The sequence below is a fragment of the Ananas comosus genome, linkage group 5, assembly GCF_001540865.1.
Source record: "Ananas comosus cultivar F153 linkage group 5, ASM154086v1, whole genome shotgun sequence".
Taxonomy (NCBI): domain Eukaryota; kingdom Viridiplantae; phylum Streptophyta; class Magnoliopsida; order Poales; family Bromeliaceae; genus Ananas; species Ananas comosus.
This window is the reverse complement of record NC_033625.1, coordinates 6,891,888-6,912,293: the sequence shown is the minus strand read 5'-3', so window position 1 is coordinate 6,912,293 and position 20,406 is coordinate 6,891,888. Positions and strand designations below refer to the sequence as shown.

At 36.2% G+C, this 20,406-nt stretch overlaps 2 protein-coding genes across 3 annotated transcripts; one reads left to right on the top strand and one right to left on the bottom strand.

Annotated features, from left to right (window-relative positions):
* On the top strand, positions 3,924-15,063 carry LOC109710152 (pentatricopeptide repeat-containing protein MRL1, chloroplastic). The gene is made up of 19 exons (XM_020232615.1): positions 3,924-4,290; positions 5,698-6,172; positions 6,279-6,492; positions 6,667-6,730; positions 6,816-6,960; positions 7,039-7,154; positions 8,065-8,193; positions 9,135-9,308; positions 9,391-9,555; positions 9,638-9,778; positions 10,248-10,347; positions 11,005-11,113; positions 11,195-11,286; positions 11,702-11,792; positions 12,244-12,475; positions 12,565-12,657; positions 13,437-13,485; positions 13,893-13,986; positions 14,450-15,063. The coding sequence occupies exons 1-19, from the start codon at positions 3,985-3,987 to the stop codon at positions 14,691-14,693; spliced, it is 3,033 nt and encodes a 1,010-aa protein (XP_020088204.1). The 5' UTR covers positions 3,924-3,984; the 3' UTR covers positions 14,694-15,063.
* On the bottom strand, positions 15,441-20,395 carry LOC109710154 (zinc finger CCCH domain-containing protein 46). 2 transcript variants are annotated; one of them, XM_020232619.1, is made up of 11 exons: positions 20,108-20,395; positions 19,471-19,678; positions 18,763-18,845; positions 18,541-18,636; positions 18,211-18,304; positions 17,743-17,960; positions 17,331-17,572; positions 16,621-16,816; positions 16,368-16,431; positions 16,039-16,105; positions 15,441-15,919 (listed from the first exon to the last, which is right to left on the bottom strand). In XM_020232619.1, exons 1-10 carry the CDS (start codon positions 20,149-20,151, stop codon positions 16,067-16,069), a joined length of 1,284 nt encoding a protein of 427 aa, XP_020088208.1. In that variant the 5' UTR covers positions 20,152-20,395; the 3' UTR covers positions 15,441-15,919; positions 16,039-16,066. The 2 variants fall into 2 exon arrangements, with proteins under 2 accessions (XP_020088208.1, XP_020088207.1); XM_020232618.1 differs by having other exon boundaries at positions 15,441-16,105.

Below are 20,406 nucleotides of genomic sequence, written 5' to 3'. Positions count from 1 at the left end.
GATTAGAAATTGAAATGAGTTATTTATATTTTATTGTTTGGTTCGTATAAACTAAAAAAATTATAGAATACTATAATACTAATTTTACTCTCAAATATAAATTTATATTGTTTAAAATTTATGAAAAATATAATACTATTCTCTAATAAATTTTTCAAAAAAAAAATCAAATTTATTTTTAAAAATTTTTATTGATGTGGGTTAGGAATAGGATTTTGAGAGAGGATAATTTTTTTTTTTTTTGTTGAGAAAGAGGTGAAGAGAAGGAGGATGAGATGGTCACATGGACTTCGAGAACTTAGTGGGCTTCCGGAATGAAATCTCAATCCGGGCTAGAAGATCGAAATCAAGTTGAAGGCTAATGGGTCATTCCCATTCCAGTCCAAAATAGAAATCCCAAATCGATTCATGCGAACCAAACAAAATTAATTGGATTTGATCAAACCGATTTTCATTCCATACCCAAAATAGATGAACCAAACAAGTCCTTAGATTATTTTTTTGCTCTTTCATTCTTTTTTTAACCACTTTTAATATTCTCAAAAATATCAATATTATTATTTATCTAGAAACATTGAAAGATATAAGTATCTGAACAATCTTCTGTTAAAGAATGATTTATATAATATTATATAAAGTAATACTAGCAAAGATGATATAAGATACTGATATGCACAACTTATGATTTTTTTTTAAAAAAATAATTATCATGCACAAATTGTGGAGAAGTACCATGCAATTTTAGAGATTTAGAGAGTAATATTATAAAATCTCAATAAAAAGTGGTGAAAATTTTAACAGAGAGACCAGAAAGGAGCTCTATATATGTACGGCCGCATTTATGTGGCCCAGTAGGAATTCAGTGGTATTTTGTGCAGGCCAAGTGGATCTCATAAATAATAATAATAATAAAAAAATTAAGTTTCAAGATCACTGAAATTGTAAGAAAATTCAAAACTTCCATGTGAATGAGCAATTTCTTTTAATAATTATCCAACTTATATTACCAAAATAAAAATGCGCATACACATAAACACACATACACTTAGCTGAATTACTCAAATTCTGTACACACTAATTATATATTGTGTGACAGTTACATAAGCTTTCATAATTAACTCATGCTTAGTTTCTACATATCTTCTCATAATCTCCTCTCCACACATAGCATAAATGTTTTGATCTTCAATTTTGGCACTTTCAATATTGTTAATTTCTTAATAACCCTAGTTATCAATATTGATTAAAATTTAAAATTTTCAATATACAAATCCTTTATATTGACTGGAGATGTTTAATTTCTAGTAATATTCTCATTCCATGAGCACTTTCCGACTTCGTTTACATTGTCCAAAATTCCTGCATAACTTTCGGTTGTTGAAGGTAGTTCGCATAGCATAACCTTCTCCATTCTTTTCTTTTTCTTAAGTATAAACTTTTTTATTCTCTCAATTTTTTTTTCTAATATATGTATATTATAACTAGGTTGGAACACTATTAATAACACAAGTTATTGATGCTATTAGGTTTTCAGTCTTTGAATAAAAAAATATACGGTTAGAATGATGTGGGTCTTCTAGGCTTGAGTAAATTATTAGTTTAATAGTATAATTTAACGAATAAAAATAATCAAAAAATTAAATCTAACGGTGGAAAATTTGATAGCACAAAATGCTTGGTGCTATCGATAATATTCCAGTCGGACTCATATATATTATTCTTAATTATTAAATGGTAACTTTTTTTTTCTTTTTCTTTATTCAAAAAAGATGATTCCTTTTTTTTTTTTTGACATTATGGGGTCGTCCAATGACACGGGGGGCATGGATTTGAAGAAAATGTCACATGCTTGTCATATTTCTAGAGATGGCCCACTAAAATTAGACGACCACAATCCCCCACAGGATTGGGTTAAATACATTAAGTTGACTAGAATAAGACAAACAACAAAAAAAATAAAAAATTTTCAATCTTTTATATATATATATATATATATAATTGAACTACTATATTTTTAAAAGTACCAAGACATTGGTGCTTATAAGTTTTTGGCCTTTAGATTAAAAAATATGTGGTTAGGATGATGTGGATCCTCTAGGGTTGAGTGGGTGGTTGGTTGAATAGTATAATNATATATATGGATAACATTGCGCGAAAGCTCAATTAGAAGCTCACTTAGTTTTACTAGATTGCGGGTTTTACCTTTCCAACACGAGTGAAATCTCTATCAATCCGCTCCCGCAATATTATAAGATATGCGATGAATGTTAAGATTACATTTAATTAGATGGTTTTTAAATATAATAATATCAGATCTATCAATAAAATCTTTTGGTTTTCTAGGATAGTTGGCTTCGGTGTGTGCGAGATTTTCTCAATTGTGAATGATAATTAATGTCGGTCAGTTCCGCTTTGTAACAACCCCAAATCCTTTTCACATTGCGTGATGCCCTTTCCATCTTACCACCCTAGAAAATTTTCCTCTCAAAATCAAGATCAAAAGCTTTTAAGCCTTTCAACATCAGCTTTAATTGGTGTTTCTGGGTAGTGTCTTTGATGTTCCCCTTCATCTACCTGTGGGATATCCCCTCTGTACTCTTTTAAGGCATGTAGAATATTGGTGATGTGACCACAAACAAATGCTTTTATGAATTGGAGGGGGAGGGTGGATTAATGGCACAAAAATTAATGGATACTTTATGTAATAGTCGTGACCCCATTCCATACTGAGGTGGGGATACATTGCCACATTTTAGGTAAAGGACTATTACTATTTTTGGGCTTCTCCGTATCTGTCACTATGGCTACTCAGTATATAGGGTAGGTGTCACAGTGCCACTATTCTAGTTTTTTATTATTTGATTCCTATATAAAGGGTTAGTACTGTAGCTTGAAAAAGTTTAAGTTAATAAAGGGTTAGTACTGTAGCTTGGAAAAGTTTTAAGTTAATAGTAGCTACAGAGAGGACTCTGGAGGATTATTTATAGAGCTGATTACTTTATTGTTTTTAACCACTGTCAAATAAATATTTTAACAACACTCTCTCATGACATTAGCTAACATGCCCGGTAAACAACATTAAACCCACGTATAGCGTTCGATATTTGATTTGATTGCTCATTTGATTTCGACTTACTGCTAACTCTATTCAATTGATCATTCTGATTTATTGATAACTGACATTTTGAAAATACAAAAAAGATTTTTAGTAAAATCAGTTCAACAATTTTCTACTTCATTAAAAGCAAAAGTTTTAATTGCAGCTTCTATTTTTTAAGCTTTTTTTCAGACAATACTTCATCGAACTACAATATACCCTGCTGCAAAACCAAAAGGCCCTAAATCCCACAACAACCTCATATAGGCCACTTCAGTGCTTGTTTAATGCTCTAAACAACTTCAAAAACACCAAATATAATATCACCAAATTTGCTAACATAATGTATTAATATCAATTTTCGACATAACATAGATGGATCGGGCCGGCCCATCAGCTCTATCAGATAGCAGGCCAACCCACAAACAGAACAAGCATATGACCGAAACTTACATAAAAATTTTTATTCATATTCTTGGATCGGTTGAGTTGGACGCGATAAGATTTAGGACGCAACATTATTTATGGGTCAATTGGGCTAAATATGTAAGATAATATTATGACAAAGAAATATCTTTAAAGCAATAAAAAGAAAAGAAATTTGTAAAATTTTAGTGCGTTTATAGGTTATGTAAGCTTAATTTATAGTTTTGCCATAAAATCCAACTATATGTCATTTATTTTTCTAATGAAGTAAGATTTAACTTTATATTATGATGATTAAATTTTATTTTTAATGTTTTGGGGAAAAATACCGTTATTTAGATATCTCCTTTCACGTGGTTTGCACGTGATATTTCTAACTACCTATAGAAATATCCGCCAAAATTCTCCACCTCTCCATCTCTCCATTCGTCTCCTCTCCTAATCCTCTTCCCCCCACAAAAATGGAGATCACCTTCTCCCCGAAACCACAAACCCTACTCCCCTCCATCATCCCCTTCCCTTCTCCCTCCTATTCCTCTTCCTCTTACCTCCTCATTGGCGTTCGCCACAACCACCACCACCACCTGAGAACCTGTGGACGGCGATCTCGACACAGGTGCCGCAAATTAGGGTTCCGGGTTCTTAACGCTAGGTGCTCGCTCCATGAATCACTTTCTGAGAGCTCCGTTCATGTCGTCGCCGCCGCCATTGCTGCCGCCGCAGCTCTCCAGGTGGCCTACCTCGCTAGGAAGCGGTACTCTTCCGAAGTGAGTTTGCTAAAGTTTTTTCATTGTTATTTTTATCTGTATTTCTTGCTTAATTCTGCGCTAGCTTGAGTTCTGTGTGTGTTCAGGCGAATCGGATGTTGTTTTTCTGTGTAATTGTAGGGAATTAAAGTGACTATAATTTGTTGTACTCACTCTGCTGCATCAAGCGAAAGTAAAAAAAAATCGTTTTTTTTTCCGTCTAAAGAGAAAGAATAGGTGCTCGGAATTTAGAGCACGGTGGATTGTAGGGCCCACCCATTGTCCTGGGTGACGCCCTATGATCAGAGGGTGCTCTGAATTCGAAGCAAATAGCACGAATCTTCTGTTTTTTTTTTTTTTTTTTTTTTTTTTTTTTTTTTTTTTTTTTTTTTTTTGAGAGAGAGAGAGATAGGTAGCACGCTACCCATTTCATTTATTTTATTTAGAAATAAATTTAGCTAGAAATGTGAATCAACTAGGATTCGAACTTTAGACCTCGGGTACCAACCACCACCATGCCCTTTGCCACTTGCTCTAGGAACGGTTGGTTTCTGTAAAATCTTATGACTCCAAAGAATGGTGTTTTAGTATTTTATATTTGATGCTCTTCTTCATTTGTGGGCACAAGACTTTTTCACCGGCCAAAGATGTGGACTGAGTTAAATGGAAGAAAATTAAACGGGATTATGAGTCTAGGAAGACTTGAACTCCAGACATCCTACTATGATATCATTTGAAAAACCTATATTTCTTTAAAAGTTTACGCCACTAGTGGACACTTATTTAGTATTCAATTTTCAACAGTAGACTATTTGGTTTGGCCTAAACTAAGTGAGAAGCATGTAGGTATGCCTTTATGATCATGGAGGCATAGGATTGCTGTCCTTTCATGCATATCTTAGTTCGAGATGATGGAAATACCCCTGTGCGTAGATAATATTGTGTCAAGCAATTTTTAGGGGACTAGTCTTTCTCTTTCCATTGGCTGCTTATTCGCTCCCTCTGTTGCTTCTTCAATGCCATTATATTCTCAGGAGGAAATGCTCCACTTCCGGCCTTCCAGATGCTATGAACATCAGAATTGTCTTTTCCTTTTGATTTGGGACTGTCGGGATACTACAAATTCTGTCCCTTCAAGCTCTTATTTCTTTGGCTGATTTACCATATTTCTTAAAACGGAGATAACTCATCCCTAGTTTTAAGCATTTTCTCTTGTTTGAACAATTAAGTAGCAGATTGTTCTTGAGTGATTCTTGTAAACCGTGAGTTGCCCTAGTATAAATAACTTGATGGGCCTTGATCACACAGTGCGAAATGTTTAAGCCCAACTTATTAGTACTAATGTATAGTCCTACATTTATAAAAGGCATAGTGCTTTTGGATAAAAAAGCTGATGAAATTTTCTAATGTGAGCTGTACACTTTTCAGCTGTTGGATGCACAGTTCCTTAAGCCTCAGTTTGGCGTTTCTGCGGATGGTGGGACTAAAGGACTTCAAGCCAGTTGTTCTATTCCTCCTTTTATCATTACCGATACTGTAGAGGGAGATAAGCAAGAGGAAGCTGAAACATTCTCTGATCTGCCCAATATGATAGCTGAAGATAACTTTGGTTCTCCTTCTCTAGCAATGAATAAGATACAGAGGGAAATTACTCAAGACTCTAATCTAGAGCCTGTGAATGCTGACAGTGTTGAGTTAGCGAACAATTATGAATATCTGAAGAAAGTCGCAAAAGAGATTTATTCTTGCAATGAAGAAGAGCCTGAGATCACTACTATATCATGCTTTAGAAGTTTGATGCCAGAACCTCTTTATCTTATTCAAGACAGCATTAGCTCCTCTCAATCAATGAATGCACTGAAGGTTTCCAATATCTGTGGAGAAGGTTCTCGTTCTATGGCAGGTCGAACCTTGGAATTGGTACATGTTCCTTTGACTTATATATTCTTCACTTTTCAAGCTCTTGACAATTTCTAGGTGTTGCTGTTCTTTCCTTGTTCTTTATTCAGAAGGCCGGTTTCCTCTCGCATGCTTAAGGGAAGGTCCTGTAGGTAAGGAAAAGAAAATAGAGAAAGTCCGCGATTTTACAGAAGGTGAAGGAAGAAGTCTCTCTCATGGAAATAACAGTAGAACTGTGTCTATGTATCCACAATCCAACGTAAAAGGCACAAATGATCCATCAGCATATTTAAGAACCTACAGTAGCTTGTTGAGGGATGGAAGGTACTATTCCATTCTGATATAAAATAGTGTTTTCTAACTCGTTGCGTTAAACAAAAGCAACCTAGAGTATTCAATACTCTCTTGTTGATTTTGGGTATTCAATGCTCTCCAAGTGATTTTGGTCATCTTGAAATTGAAGAATTGTTTCAACTTCTATGTATTTCTAATAATTAGGTTGAAGGATTGTCTAGACTTGCTAGAGAGCATGGACCGAAAAGGGTTGTTGGACATGGAAAAGGTATCTATTCTTTCTGCAGTATATTTGTTCGTACTATGTTCTCGCCTCTTTCTGTGCAGATTGTTGATATCTACCATCTTTCCAGGTTCATCAGAAAAGCTTTTTGAATGCCTGCAAGAGTCAAAAGGCTGTAAAAGAAGCAATCCGGTTTGGCAAATTGATTAGGAATCCAACTATGAGCACCTTCAACATGCTATTGTCTGTGTGTGCAAGCTCACAGGACTTTGATGGTAATTATTTTATTTTCGTTAAAAGCAGATTGATTCACTTTTGCCTATTAATACTTGTTTTTCATATACTCTTTGTAGGAGCATTCCAGGTTATGCTACTGCTAAAGGAGGCTGGGTTGAAACCTGATTGCAAACTTTATACCACGCTTATATCGACCTGTGCCAAAAGTCGAAAAGTTGATGCCATGTTTGAAGTATGGTAATCTAGCCAAGTATACAAGCATGGAACAAAGTGACTTTCAATTCCTTCTTGTTTATTCAAAGTTATAAAATGGCTTGTAGATTTTTTCTTTTTAGTGTAGTTCGTTTTCGTATCATACACAACAATATTAGCTGCTCTGTATGGTGATTTATGCAGCTCGACTTAGTTATGTCAAATGCAAGTATCTAAGCAATTACAAATCATGTTGAATACTTGTATCTAAGCAATTGTATAATCAGAACACTAACCTTTAGTTTCTTCTTAGAGTTAGATTAGTAGTGACTATAGGAAGATGGAAATATTCTTACAAAATACTGGCATGTAATACAGAGATATAGGCAACTTTTCACATGGCCATCTAATATAGCTGTCAGTCTATCAAACATGAGTTTTTTATCTGCTCTTCTAAACCTATTTGTCATGTTTTTTTTTTTTTAATCTCACAATACTTCAAACTTCTAGAAGTAATTAATCCAGCCACATTAATGATTTTGTGTGTATATTGCACCTCAATGCCATATGCAGTCCCTCTATGTGGGCGGGTCACATTGAGAGACACGTGCCATATCATACCTCCTGCCTTCCAAATAAGCAGATCGCATTTCTCTATGCAACTGTATATGGAGAGCCTTCATACATCATGTGAGGCCACATGTGCAATTAACTAGCAAACCAGCCTAGATCAGTGAGCTGTGGGTAGGGAGAAACCGAGAAGCCTTTGCGGCCCAAGATTAGTTGCCATTGAGTCGTGAATGGGATTTTAATGAAGTAGGAGATTGATCAGTACATATTGTTGTTGATGGTTTGTTACCCACTACCCTTATTCTGATATGTATATTCTTGGTAGTTGTCTTGTCATATTCTAGATTTAGGCAATTAATTAATATCACTGATATTGTTAGGTTTTCCATGAGATGGTTAATGCTGGCGTAGAGCCAAATGCCAATACATACGGTGCACTCATTGATGGTTGTGCCAGAGCTGGACAATTGGCAAAAGCATTTGGTGCTTATGGAATCATGAGATCCAAGGTATGATTCGAAATTAGTTTACGTTTCTTATATTCTAGTTCTTTTGACTGGCTACACTAAGGGGTTGTTTGGTTTGATGTAATTATAAATACAATGTAGTTGGAGATACATGCAATTGGAAATACAGCAGTTGCAACTTCATGCATCCTGTTTGGTTTGATGCAGTAGAAAGCGCTACAACTATACATAATTTGTTTGGTTCCATGCAATTGGGAAATGATTTTTAAAATTTTATCATAATATATATATATATATGATGGTGAGATTATCTCCATTGTGAAAAAAATATATATTTCTTGTTTAAAAAATAAGTAAGGAGGTAAGCATACCTTTTGTTTAAAGTTACTCTCTCCAAATACTGCAGTTGAAACTGCGGCCAATTTGGGCATAATTCCAACTACTGTAGTTAAAACTCCTGCAGTTCCTACTGCAGCAGTTGAAGTTAAATACGTCAAATCAAACACCGAATTTGTATTTGCATGAAGTTACAACTGCAGTGCAGTTGCAACTGCATGCAACCAAACGGCTCCTAAGAGCAATTGGTAGTCGTATTTCCCTCTAAGGCAATTTTGTACGTATCTTCCTGCAAAATCATCATTATACATATATGACTCTGTCTGAATTATCATTTATGCTGCTTGAAAGTGCAATTTACGGAACTTTTAAGTTGGGAAGTGTCCCGATTTATGGGTGGAAGTGGGTTTTGCTTTAGAAATATCATTTAAAAGCAGGACATATATCTGTAATTACAAGGGTATATGGCGAGAAATTAAGTTTTTGAAGGGAATATATGAATATATAGATTTTGCAGGGATATGTGTGTATGTGTCACTCGATAACTTTGCAGTGATATATATGTGTATTGATATATCTTCATTTTGAATACTTTAGATTAACTATGGGTTTATTCTTTATACCTAATGATATCTTATTTACAGTAGAAAGTGCAGCCTGATCGAGTTATTTTCAATGCCTTGATCACTGCATGTGGTGAATCAGGAGCTGTTCATCGTGCTTTTGATGTCTTAGCAGAGATGATGGCAGAGCCTAAGCCAATAGAGCCAGATCATGTTACAGTTGGAGCTTTGATAAAGACATGTATTCAGGGTGGCCAGGTCTCTATAACTGTCCTAAAAATGGTTAGTTGAACTTAAGTTTGTCTTCCTAATATCAGATCAGTTCATTCTTTATCCTTAGGTTGACCGAGCACGAGAAGTGTATAAGATGCTTAATCACTACAATATAAAAGGCACCTCAGAAGTTTACACGATTGCTGTCAGGAGTTGTAGCTTGAATGATGATCTTGGCTTTGCGCTTAAAATCTATGATGATATGAAAAGGAATGGGGTGACACCTGATGAGGTAATAATCTCTCCTTACACCATAATTTTTTGAAAATAAGTGAAAGATTCATTTATTCTAAGTTATTTGGTTTTATATGCAGATGTTTCTTAGCACCATCGTAGACGTGGCTGGGCATGCTGGGAAGGTTGATGCTGCCTTTGAAATTATACAAGACGCTAAAAGACAAGGAATACGAGTTGGAAACATGTCATATAATTCCTTAATGGGAGCTTGTTGTAATGTACGTCGTTGAGTATGAAACCAAATTCTCATACGACTTTGGAGTTATTTTCTCTTCCCATACCCTCAACAATCCTCGATAACTCATGTTTTGTTTGACTTTAGAAGAAGGCCTCTCTCTACAGATGTCATGATTTTTACATTTCTTCCTGATATTTAAGCAGCCCATTAACCCGTGAGGAAAGTGATAGATCTAGAATAAAAATGGAGGCAAAAGTGATGACATATTGTAGGTTAAGGGACTGAAACCTATTTCACAGGGCAATGGAACCTATCATTGGGGAAAGTGACAATCACAATGTCTATTTGCTTCACCGAAGAAATTATATGCTTGCTCTTCTGCATACTTATGCTTCTCTGATGCTAATATGCTAAGAGTAGTTAGCAAGTTATTTCCAGTATATTTCTCATATGGTTCTGTTTGACTTGAACCCTGTTGTCATGACTACGGAGTATCTGCTTTTATGTAGGCAAAAAACTGGAAAAAGGCACTGGAGCTGTATGAGGAGATCAAATCAAGCAACATTCTTCCAACAGTATCAATGCTAAATGCTTTAATCACCTCCTTATGTATGCCTCTTCTCGTCCCAGAAAACTATTTTGGTCGCTTTATATCTGTTCTAGCTTTTGCTTAGTACTCTTTTAATTCTGTTTGTGTTAATAGATCAATGCCAAAACTTAAAAATTACTAACTTCTTTTGATTAAACCAGCAGCGATGTTATTCTATTAAGTTATGGTGCATAGGTTGCATAGCAGTAGTGGTTTAGGTGTTGATGGTAGGGTGGGGGATGGACGGACAGACTAGCATTCTAGTGTGTTGCAACTCTAATAAAAAATATGCATAACTTAGTCAACGAGAGGGAGCATTAGGAAAACATGAATTAGTTAGACAAAGGGAGGGAGGATTAGCATTCTAATGGTTGTGACTCTTATAAAAAACATGGATAACTTAGTCGGAGGTAAATGCTATATCTCTCTCATTGTTTGCTTCCAGAGACATGAAGTTGATATTACATTTAGGTGCTAGATAAAATTGTTAGCCATCTCATCAGATTACAATAAGTAAAAATTGAATTAGTTACCATTTTACATTGTAGCAAAGTTACTATTTTCTGAATATTTATTTATTATGATCTTTTGGTAATTTGGAATTCTGTTTTGTGAATTACATAGCGGTTACTCCACATACTCCCCAGACTTAAGCTGATTATACAACAAAATTGCAGGCGATGGTGGCCTGATCTGGAAGTCTGTTCAGGTTTTCAATGAAACAAAGAAGTTAGGAGTGCACCCAAATGACATCACGTATTCCGTTCTTATAGTAGCATGTGAAAAGTAATAATCATAACTTCTGAATTATGCCGCTTTTTTTTAATTTATTGATTGCGGTCAGATTATTAATCTCTGGATTTAAAGGAAAGGTGAAGCAGAACTGGGTTTTAAGCTATTTGAGCAAGCTAAAATTGATGGCATTCGTCTAAGTCTCATTATGGTACGCTGCCTCACTGGTAAGTTCGTCTGTAGTCAATCCATTATTTAGCTACTTAAAATTGAAGGAAATTGCTCTTGATTAGTTTCCTAGATTGTTTCTATCAGAGATTGTGTCTGTTTATTTGACAAGGCTTGATTTGCTGTTTACTTCACATTTATAGTAGCTTAATGTGGTGTTAGCAAAAGGGAGAGGTGGGGACAGTGGTAGATATCCCCACGATTCGAACTATCACATTTATAGCTAGTGGATATTCCACCATGAGTCTGAATATCCCCATCTGCTGCCCTATCCATGGTAATCAATTCTATGGGGATAGGGTGGAACTGTGCTATTCCCATTGTCATCAAATATATGTTCTTGTGGTGGGTTTAATTCTGTTCCTTTCGGATGTAAATACAATCAGCTTCCATAATGAAATTACTTTGTTGAAGGTTTGTGCCTACAAAGCTTTGAGAACGAATGCTCACTTGGTAATACTGTTGTCACGTTCAACTCCGGAAGACCACAAATTGATAACAAATGGTACAGTACTTCTCTGAGTGATCCTGAGAGCTATAGATATGTTCTGTAAGATGTTAGTTTGTTCAATCTTTTTAATTTAACGACCTCTAATTCCCGGATTACATATTTTCCATTGTGATATAACTTCCGCTAAACTGTTTCATGAAGATTTTTAAACACAAAAGCCTGTACTAGTTTGTTTTGGGACAAGTTAAAAGCTGTATGTCACCTATTGTATTATCAATTATTAGGAAGATTTGTATACTGTATAAATTAAGAATGTCAGCGTCATTTCATTGACTTGTTTAGCTTAGAGATCCAAGTCCTTGAACTTTTGTCCATAGCTCATATTAGCAAGTAGTCAAGCATGCTACTAGACTTGCATCAAATTTCAAGATTCAGTCTATTTTTGAAAGAAGATCCTATGTAACATTGCTCGGGTGTGCGGTTTCTAATTGGTAAAGTATTGCAGGACATCATTAGCTATTGCAGTATATCGTGAAGCAATATCGGCCAGTCTACTGCCTACAATTGATGTTATTTCTCAAGTTTTAGGTTGCTTGAAATTCCCTCATGATTCCTCGTTGAGAAACAAGCTTATTGAGAACTCGGGGATCAGCTTTGATGCCTCAAAATCCTCGAATATAAGTTCAGTGCTTGATGGATTTGGGGAGTATGATACCCGTTCTTTTTCGATACTCGAGGTATTGCATAACAAAAGTTACTTTCTTTAATATTTCTCTTTCAATTTCTTTCCATCACCAGCGAGTACCTGACAATAATGTATTCTCAGGAAGCTGCTTCATTTGGAGTAGTTCCACGATTATCCTTTAAAGAAAGCCCGATTGTTGTCGATGCTAGGAAACTACAGCTCCATACCGTTGAGGTAGCCATCCTAGATCAATGAATTTTTGCCATGCCCACTAGTCCTTTGTAAATAAAACGATCAGTGAATTATCTACTTAAATGAAATAGACTATGATGAGATAACGGTAAACACTCTTTTAAGCCTCTACCTTTCCTCTTCTCATGATATTGTTTATTCTCTTAAATGTAATGGATGATAAGTGAATTTTCCTTGCACACTGTGAGGTAATAGTTAATTAGATTCTGCTTCATGATAAATGATAGAATGGAACTTGTGGATAGAAATTCTGTGGGAGAATACATTCTTTATTACCATTTGTTGTTGTGCACAGAATACGCTACTAGTTTTGAAGGATTCTTATGCCTAATACAAGGCCTTGAATCTTAAGACCACATATTTATTCCCTCTTCACCATGCTCCTGCTAGGAAATAATATACAATGACTGTACGAGGGATCTTGTAAAGGTAGCTTTCTGTTCTTTTCCTAACAATACAAGTTCACAAAAATGTAATTACAATGGTCTTCTTATAAAACTATTGGATTTGCATCGTACTTTCACAATTACTATTTGCTTACTCATACTAGTTCTAGCGTTGCTAGGAGTTGCTATGTACGAGTATAGTATGTCAGTTTTCAGTGTGTTGCTTCATGTTGATTCGACACTTTCCTCTTTGTCTAGCGAGAATATTACACTTGATTGGTGGCATTTTCAATTCAAGGAGAATAATAATAACTATGGAAGGCAAAATATTATTTCTTCATAATCCATTTGATTCCATCTTCAATGTATGTTCAGGTTTATCTTTTGACAACTTTGAAAAGTTTGAAGCATCGACTAGCTGCAGGTAACAAGTCTACTGTAATTCTTTTGTTCCTTACCTATCAGTTTTGCACGGTTGTTGTTATTAATCAGTTGAAGCTTTTAGGTGTTAGTACTAGCTGATAGTTGACATGATATAAGGCTCATGTAGAGTTATTTTTCATTTACCGTTATGGCCTCACCTATTGCAGATATCCTACAAAATTCAGATGTTCATGTATACCCTACATGTATGCTTTTTGACTTAACAAATATTGCTGCTCTTGAATAAAAAATGGCAAACATTTAATTTTTCTTGCTATATTTAATAAGCAAAAAAAATACAGTTTACTGGCTATAGCTCTTTTTGATGCTTCTAGAGAGTCTGTGCACCAGAGTACTTTAATACTATTTTTTTTGCAATTAATTATTTAGTATTATCCATTTCCACAGGCGCGAAATTACCCAGCATCACAGTTTTATTACCAACAGCAAAGGCACAAATTGGATTTGTTGAAGGAGAAAAATCAGTTAACATAGCTGGAAGGTGATGGATTTATTAATATATCTATTCAACCGCACTTATATTTGGTATAAGTAGTTCATTTACTATTCTGTGCGAGTCTGCAACAGCTATAAGATATGGTGTTTATAGTAATAGGACTATCACATTATGCAAACTTCAAGTCACTGAAACAAAAATTTCAGCATATTCACTTTATTAATTAGAGCCCATTCTTAGAAGTTGACTCTCATTTTAGAAATTTGCTTTATAAACTATACTTCCTAACATCTGTTTACAACTATTCCAAAAGACACAGGTTGATAATATAACATAGTGCTGTTCATGCACATATGCATACTCAAATGCTACTCTCTTTATCACTATCCCGAGAAAGAAATTGCTATGCCTTCTTGAATCATCAACTTCCTGCATTATTACAATTCCAAAGGACTTTTTTTTTAAAGTTGGCTATTGTATGTGGACTGAGTTAAAGTTGTAAATGCAGGCTTGGTCAAGCAGTTGGTTCGCTCTTAAGGAGATTGGGGATTCCTTACCAAGGGGGCGAATCACACGGAAAAATAAGAATAAATGGTCTTGCCCTAAGGAGATGGTTCACCCCAAAACTTAGTGGTGGCACATCTTCTGCCGGAAAACCAGTAGAAATGATTCCGATTGAAACGCGGCTTGCCAAAGGAATAGCCGATCAACAACGAAGCATTCGCAGCACAACGAATCTCTCTCTTTATTAGTAAAACCACAAGAATCTCTCTCCATATTAGAGAAACCTCTGCTACCATCCTGATAATTTGCCCTCTTCAATTATTCAAATTTCATCGGGCGCATTCTTGGCCCATTTGGCAGGGGATAGGTTCTTGTGTGGTTGTCTGTAGTTATCAGCTATTTTTCTAGGACTTGTGTTTACTCCTTTGTGGGCATTGAGAAGCATAATGTATATGAAAAAATTAGTCACTTATCTATTGCAATGTAGAGTGGTTTTCTGGTGCCTCGAGTTCTACTACTAATGCTCACCTGATGACTGGAGATAATTGTATCTTCCTGGTTATATTATATTATATTATTTTATTTTTAGAGAAATAAATTTGGAACATTTTTGGTTCTCAACCGAACTCAAGAGCCTGAATCAAAATGAAGCTGAATTGGAATGGCCAAATCTCCTAGCATGCTTGTTTTGCGAACATTACTTCGTGCACTCACAAGGGCTTGTTTCCTTCAACGCTTGTCCCTTACACTTCTTGTTGCAGTCTTAAGATAAGCACGCGACGCAGGAGGATAAAAAGCATCGCAAGTGCAGGCGCATGCGTACAAGTACACGAAACACACAGGCACCGCAGCTGCAAGTACGTAGAAATACTAACAATGAACATGCGGGCATCAATTGCGCAGACCTTCAAGCATGCACGCACAATACAACGAAGCATGATACACATAACAAAAGCACAATGTGTGCTCACAATACCACAAGCACAAAAGGTTGCTGAACCGAAAAAGAACTATCCAAGGATAGCAGCATTGAGGGCGATGGTAATATTATAATTACCGAAAAAATAAGAAAAACAAAGCTTACCACATCAGTATAAATGATGAAAAAGAAATAGATGAGAGAGAGAGAGAGAGAGAGAGACAGGATCATTGATACAAGCAACTCCTGAAGCACCAGCCAGATGCCACCTAAATTTACATGAATATTTATACATCATAAATCCCATTCACATTTGCTGTTCCCCGAAAGTTCTAAGAAGGCCTCTAATTTTACTTGCATGAATTGCCTGGTAATGCATCAACACCAAACATCTGGTGAACATAAGACTTTCTCTGTTCTTGTTATCTTCCTTTCTGGTTCCTGGAGAAGAGCTATTTTTGAAACCATAATGTTGGGCTTCTCGCGCTTAGCATCAGATACCTCTGCTTCTGGCAGTAGAAAATAGACTTTTTTCAGCTTCTGCTTTCCCTGAAACTGCAGCAGACCACAAAATAACTCAATGAAGAGTGCGAGGGAAAGCACTATATCAGCAGTAGAAAGCAATGCATTTCCCAGTGAAGCTCCTCTGAATTTTGAAGCTCAGTGATAAGAACCTTTTGCCTGATCAAATTATCAAATCCTTTAGGTACAAAACCTTTGGGGCGGCTCTTCCTCTGGTATCTGCAAAAGAAGAGTTCATATTACTATATCATTCTCACTCCTTTATTAGGTAAAATGGAGGAATAGCTTAGATTGATGAGTAGATTTCCTACATAGAGAAAACCTCAGCAAGAATCAGAAGCACAATTATCATATGGAATAATGGATAATGGAACAGGATTTTTCTTTTTTTTTAAGAATTAATAATAGAACGGAATTTGCTAAAACTCATAATGCTTGAGCAATTTCAAGTTTAAAAATACAGAATGGAACAGTTTTGTACCTCTCCTATTGACCATTCTTTCTTTAACCAAATACTAGCATCAATACTTTCCGAGTGTGTGTCCCTGCGAGAGGAAAAAGGAAAGCAGCACAAAAAACATTAGCAATTTAATTGACAAGATGTGAATAATATATGACTACATTTTAAAGCCAGTAATTTAGACAGCAGGATATTTACTATGAATTGTAAGATTTATATACATAAAGTTCCAAGATCATAATTAATATGTCCAGTTCACCAGATGTTGACTTACTCATTGGAAGACTGATTAGCGCTATCAGAAGGAACTTTTAGCCAATCATCAAAGCTTTTAGATTGACTGCTTGAACTACCGGGTTGAGGGAAAAACTGGTTATTTGTAGCCTTGAAATCACCGGCGCTGAAGTTCGACATGCCTATACCTGGGGAACTTCCAAAGGGTTGGCTTGCCAATTGGCTACCAAATGCAACTGCATGAGAAAATATATTCATTGGGAACCACCCAGTTAACCCTTTGCAGTACACTTCATACAAAAAAATTGACAGAACTAAAAAAAAACAGACAACTAAATTTAGCCATCCTCTGATGGGAGTAAAAGCCATCAATTCCTAAATTCCTATTCCTAAATATGATAGCACATATATCAGAATACAGATTAAAGACTCTGACGAGATTGTTAATTTAAGGCGTAGCTGTAACAGAATAAAGAAAACTTAAACAGCAAAAAAAAATAAAACATTCGACAAGTGAAACAGGGATAAATGGGAATATTGTGCGAAATTACAGCCCAAATATCAGAAAAGAAACAGAAGCCTTTTTGCAGGGAAATGGATTATACACTTCATTCAGTACTATCAAATCAGCATAGGATAAGTCAACAAAAACATTACAGACATAAACATCACAGACAGGAATCAAACAATTTAAAACAATCAGAAAAGAGAGAAAACATAAAGATGAATAATCATAGAATGGTATGACACCTGGAGGCCCAAATTTCATTTCAAATCCAGCAGAAGCTTGGCTGGTATTCAGGAAAGAGTTTGACTGACCAAAGTTGGTACTTTGGCTGGTATTCTGGAAAGAGTTTGACTGACCAAAAATATTATTTGGGCTGGAATTCTGGGAAGAGCTCAACTGACCAAAAGTAGTATTTTGGCTCGGATTCTGGAAAGAGTTCGACTGACCAAAAACAGTATTTGATGGGGTTCCTGGTGCAGAGGCCCTGAAAAAGAATAAACAAACTTAAAAAGGTAATATGAATATTAAAGAACATAAACTGACCGCTAATCACAGCTATTATGTTGAATAGAAGTTGCTTCGTGTATAAGCTGCGGTAACTTCTATAAACTAATGAAAAGTATAAATTTGTCCAGAAAATGGAAGGAACATTGCCTGAAGCTGGATCCAGCGTTTGTTACTGCCCCAAGTTGACTAAAACTTGAGAACACTGGTGGTGCATTACTTTGAGAAGCTCCAAATGGTGCAACACTGTTGGTACCCGGAGACGGGCCCACCATGGGAACACCAGATTTTTGCAACACATATGGATTGCGGAGCAAATTATCGAAGTCAAGCAGCTTGGAATTAAGTAAGTTCCTCTCTCTTTCCACCTGTACAAAGAAAGGTAAGCCCTTGGCTATGTGTAATTACACCAACTTATAAACATAGATAGTGACTTTAGAATTGTGTTGATTTTCAATTTGTCGAAAGCAATCAATCCAGGCCAAAGAGTCCCACAGTAATAGATCAATGCATTCCTATCTGCAAGGTTTAGGACTATTCTATATGTACGAAAGAACTTCTGAAAAGGGAACGAGAGGATGGAGGGGTTGGGGTGGGGAGGAGAAATTATCAGCTTACTATTGACTGTAGGCTACATCCTTGTCTGGCATCTTCATATGCTACAGCTCGTAATTCTTCAAAGCTAATATCACCAAGAATGTCGCAGGGACCACTGAAAGTAGAAAGTAAATACAAATTACAGAAAGCAGAAACATCTATTTGTAAAAACACAAATAGGAAATCACTTAGTTAAATTGTGCTTATGAATGTAGTCTTCCTTCAAGGGGGGGGGGGGGGGGGGGGGGGGAGGNGGGGGGGGGGATGGGGGTATAGTACGTGAAATAATCAACTTAATGATCAAAAGAATCATAGAGAATTCAAATTGATTATCAAAATTGTTCAACTTACTTTTTACCATGACTGTAGCATGTAAGCTTCCAGATTGGTGCCTCATTCTTAAAATCCTCTGCAATTTGCCGCTTGCAGGATTCAGGATCTGTACATCTGCAGGAAACACAGGAACTGATTCAGTAATCCATTTCTGATAGAAAGCAGAATGGAGAGCACACACGCAAGAGAGAGAGCGCGCGCGCGAGAGAGAGAGAGAGAGAGAGAGAGAGAGAGACTCACATATGAACAGGTGCTTGAGGCTGCGTGTCTGTCTGTTTCGAAGGAGCAACAGAGGAGGACCGAGTCCACTTATTCTCAAATGGCTGCTCACAATATTTAGAAGCGACATCAATTCGTTCGGATAATTAATTATGAAAAAAGAAAAATGACAGCTGAAATCAACAGAAAACTTCCAAATTTACTATAGCAGCGTGGAACATGAGGACTTCAAATAAAAATGTAAACTGTAGAACAATGCCTGCAGAGTCCTGTTATAGCGACATAGTCCGTAAACTCTTTTACTTAAACAGTTTTACCCTTAAAAAACTTTCTCATACATTGGAATTTCATACCTGACAATCAAAAGAATCTCAGTTTTCCTGTTAAATGATCACTTTATGCTTTTTCTGCAAATCACACCCTTCCTTCAGTGTACTTGAAAAGAATGTCATTTTATAGAAAAAAGTCATGTCTCGTCAGATTCCATTAGCATCTAGAGACGATATTACAGTATATGAAGAAGTTGTGAAAGTGTCTCAATGATATGTTCCGGACTAAGTCACAATATTAGGATAGTCAAGGATTATCCCTACATGTTACCCTGAAACAAAAGCACAGACTACAGTGTTTGAATGAGAATATCGGGGACTAAGTCACAATATCAAGATAGCATATGGGCAATCCCAATACATTTTACCCCAAAATAAAAGCATAGCTCTATAAACTAACCTTGGCTAGACTCTGATTTCTGGCACCAAAATCGGATGCGCCTTTCAATTGGGAGTTGTTCTGTACACCGAATCCATAAGGATTAGGCTTCTGCTGTTGACTTGTTTGTATAGATTGGGAAGTGCTTTGAGTTCCAAACCCAAAAGAGTTAGATTTTGACTGCTGCGGAGATACATGCAAAAATTTGCATTGGGCTCCATATTTACAACTGAAAAGGAAACAAAAAAAGAAAAAAGTGAACATCTAATTATTCTAGAAAAGCAAAATATAGAACAACTAAAACTTAAACATCGATAAGGACGATAATTATGAGATAAAGTTACGCGGAACAAGCAGATGATAAAGCTTGAACTAGCACACTGTTTGGTTCCTATCTTTTTCCTACCATAGTAGGTGAAATATTTCTGTTTCGATCAACAGCTGATTTGAAATTACGATTCCAAGTTTTCAAGCCAAAAATTAAAGGATTTTCGTCAGAAGGGATCAAAGAAGCCTTTTTTTCTTTTAAGGAGCAACTCTGAATTTACCTATGCATCATGTACCTAGAACATTACACAAAAATCCTCTCCCCTCCATCCTAAAAGGAAAAAATAAAAATCAAATCAAATCAAAGATAGAGATGGATGAGAATGGGAACCTGCCGCGAAGAAAATTCCTGCAGGGCTCCTGCCGCCGATTCATCGCTGCTCCTTTTCGGGAGGCGTCGATCGATCGACTTCTAGGGCTTTTCTAGGGTTTCTTCGGAATTTGCCTCCGCTCGCTTTCTAGGGCCTTTCTAGGGTTTCTTTCGCCTGGTAATGGTGCGGAGGGAAAGAAAAGTTGACGAGAGAACGAGACGGGGAAGGAGGAGGCAGCGGCGCTACAGAACCGGTGCTAATGGGCTCCGTTTAGGATTCGGCAATGTAGGCGACTTCGTCACCGACTTTAATCAATTAA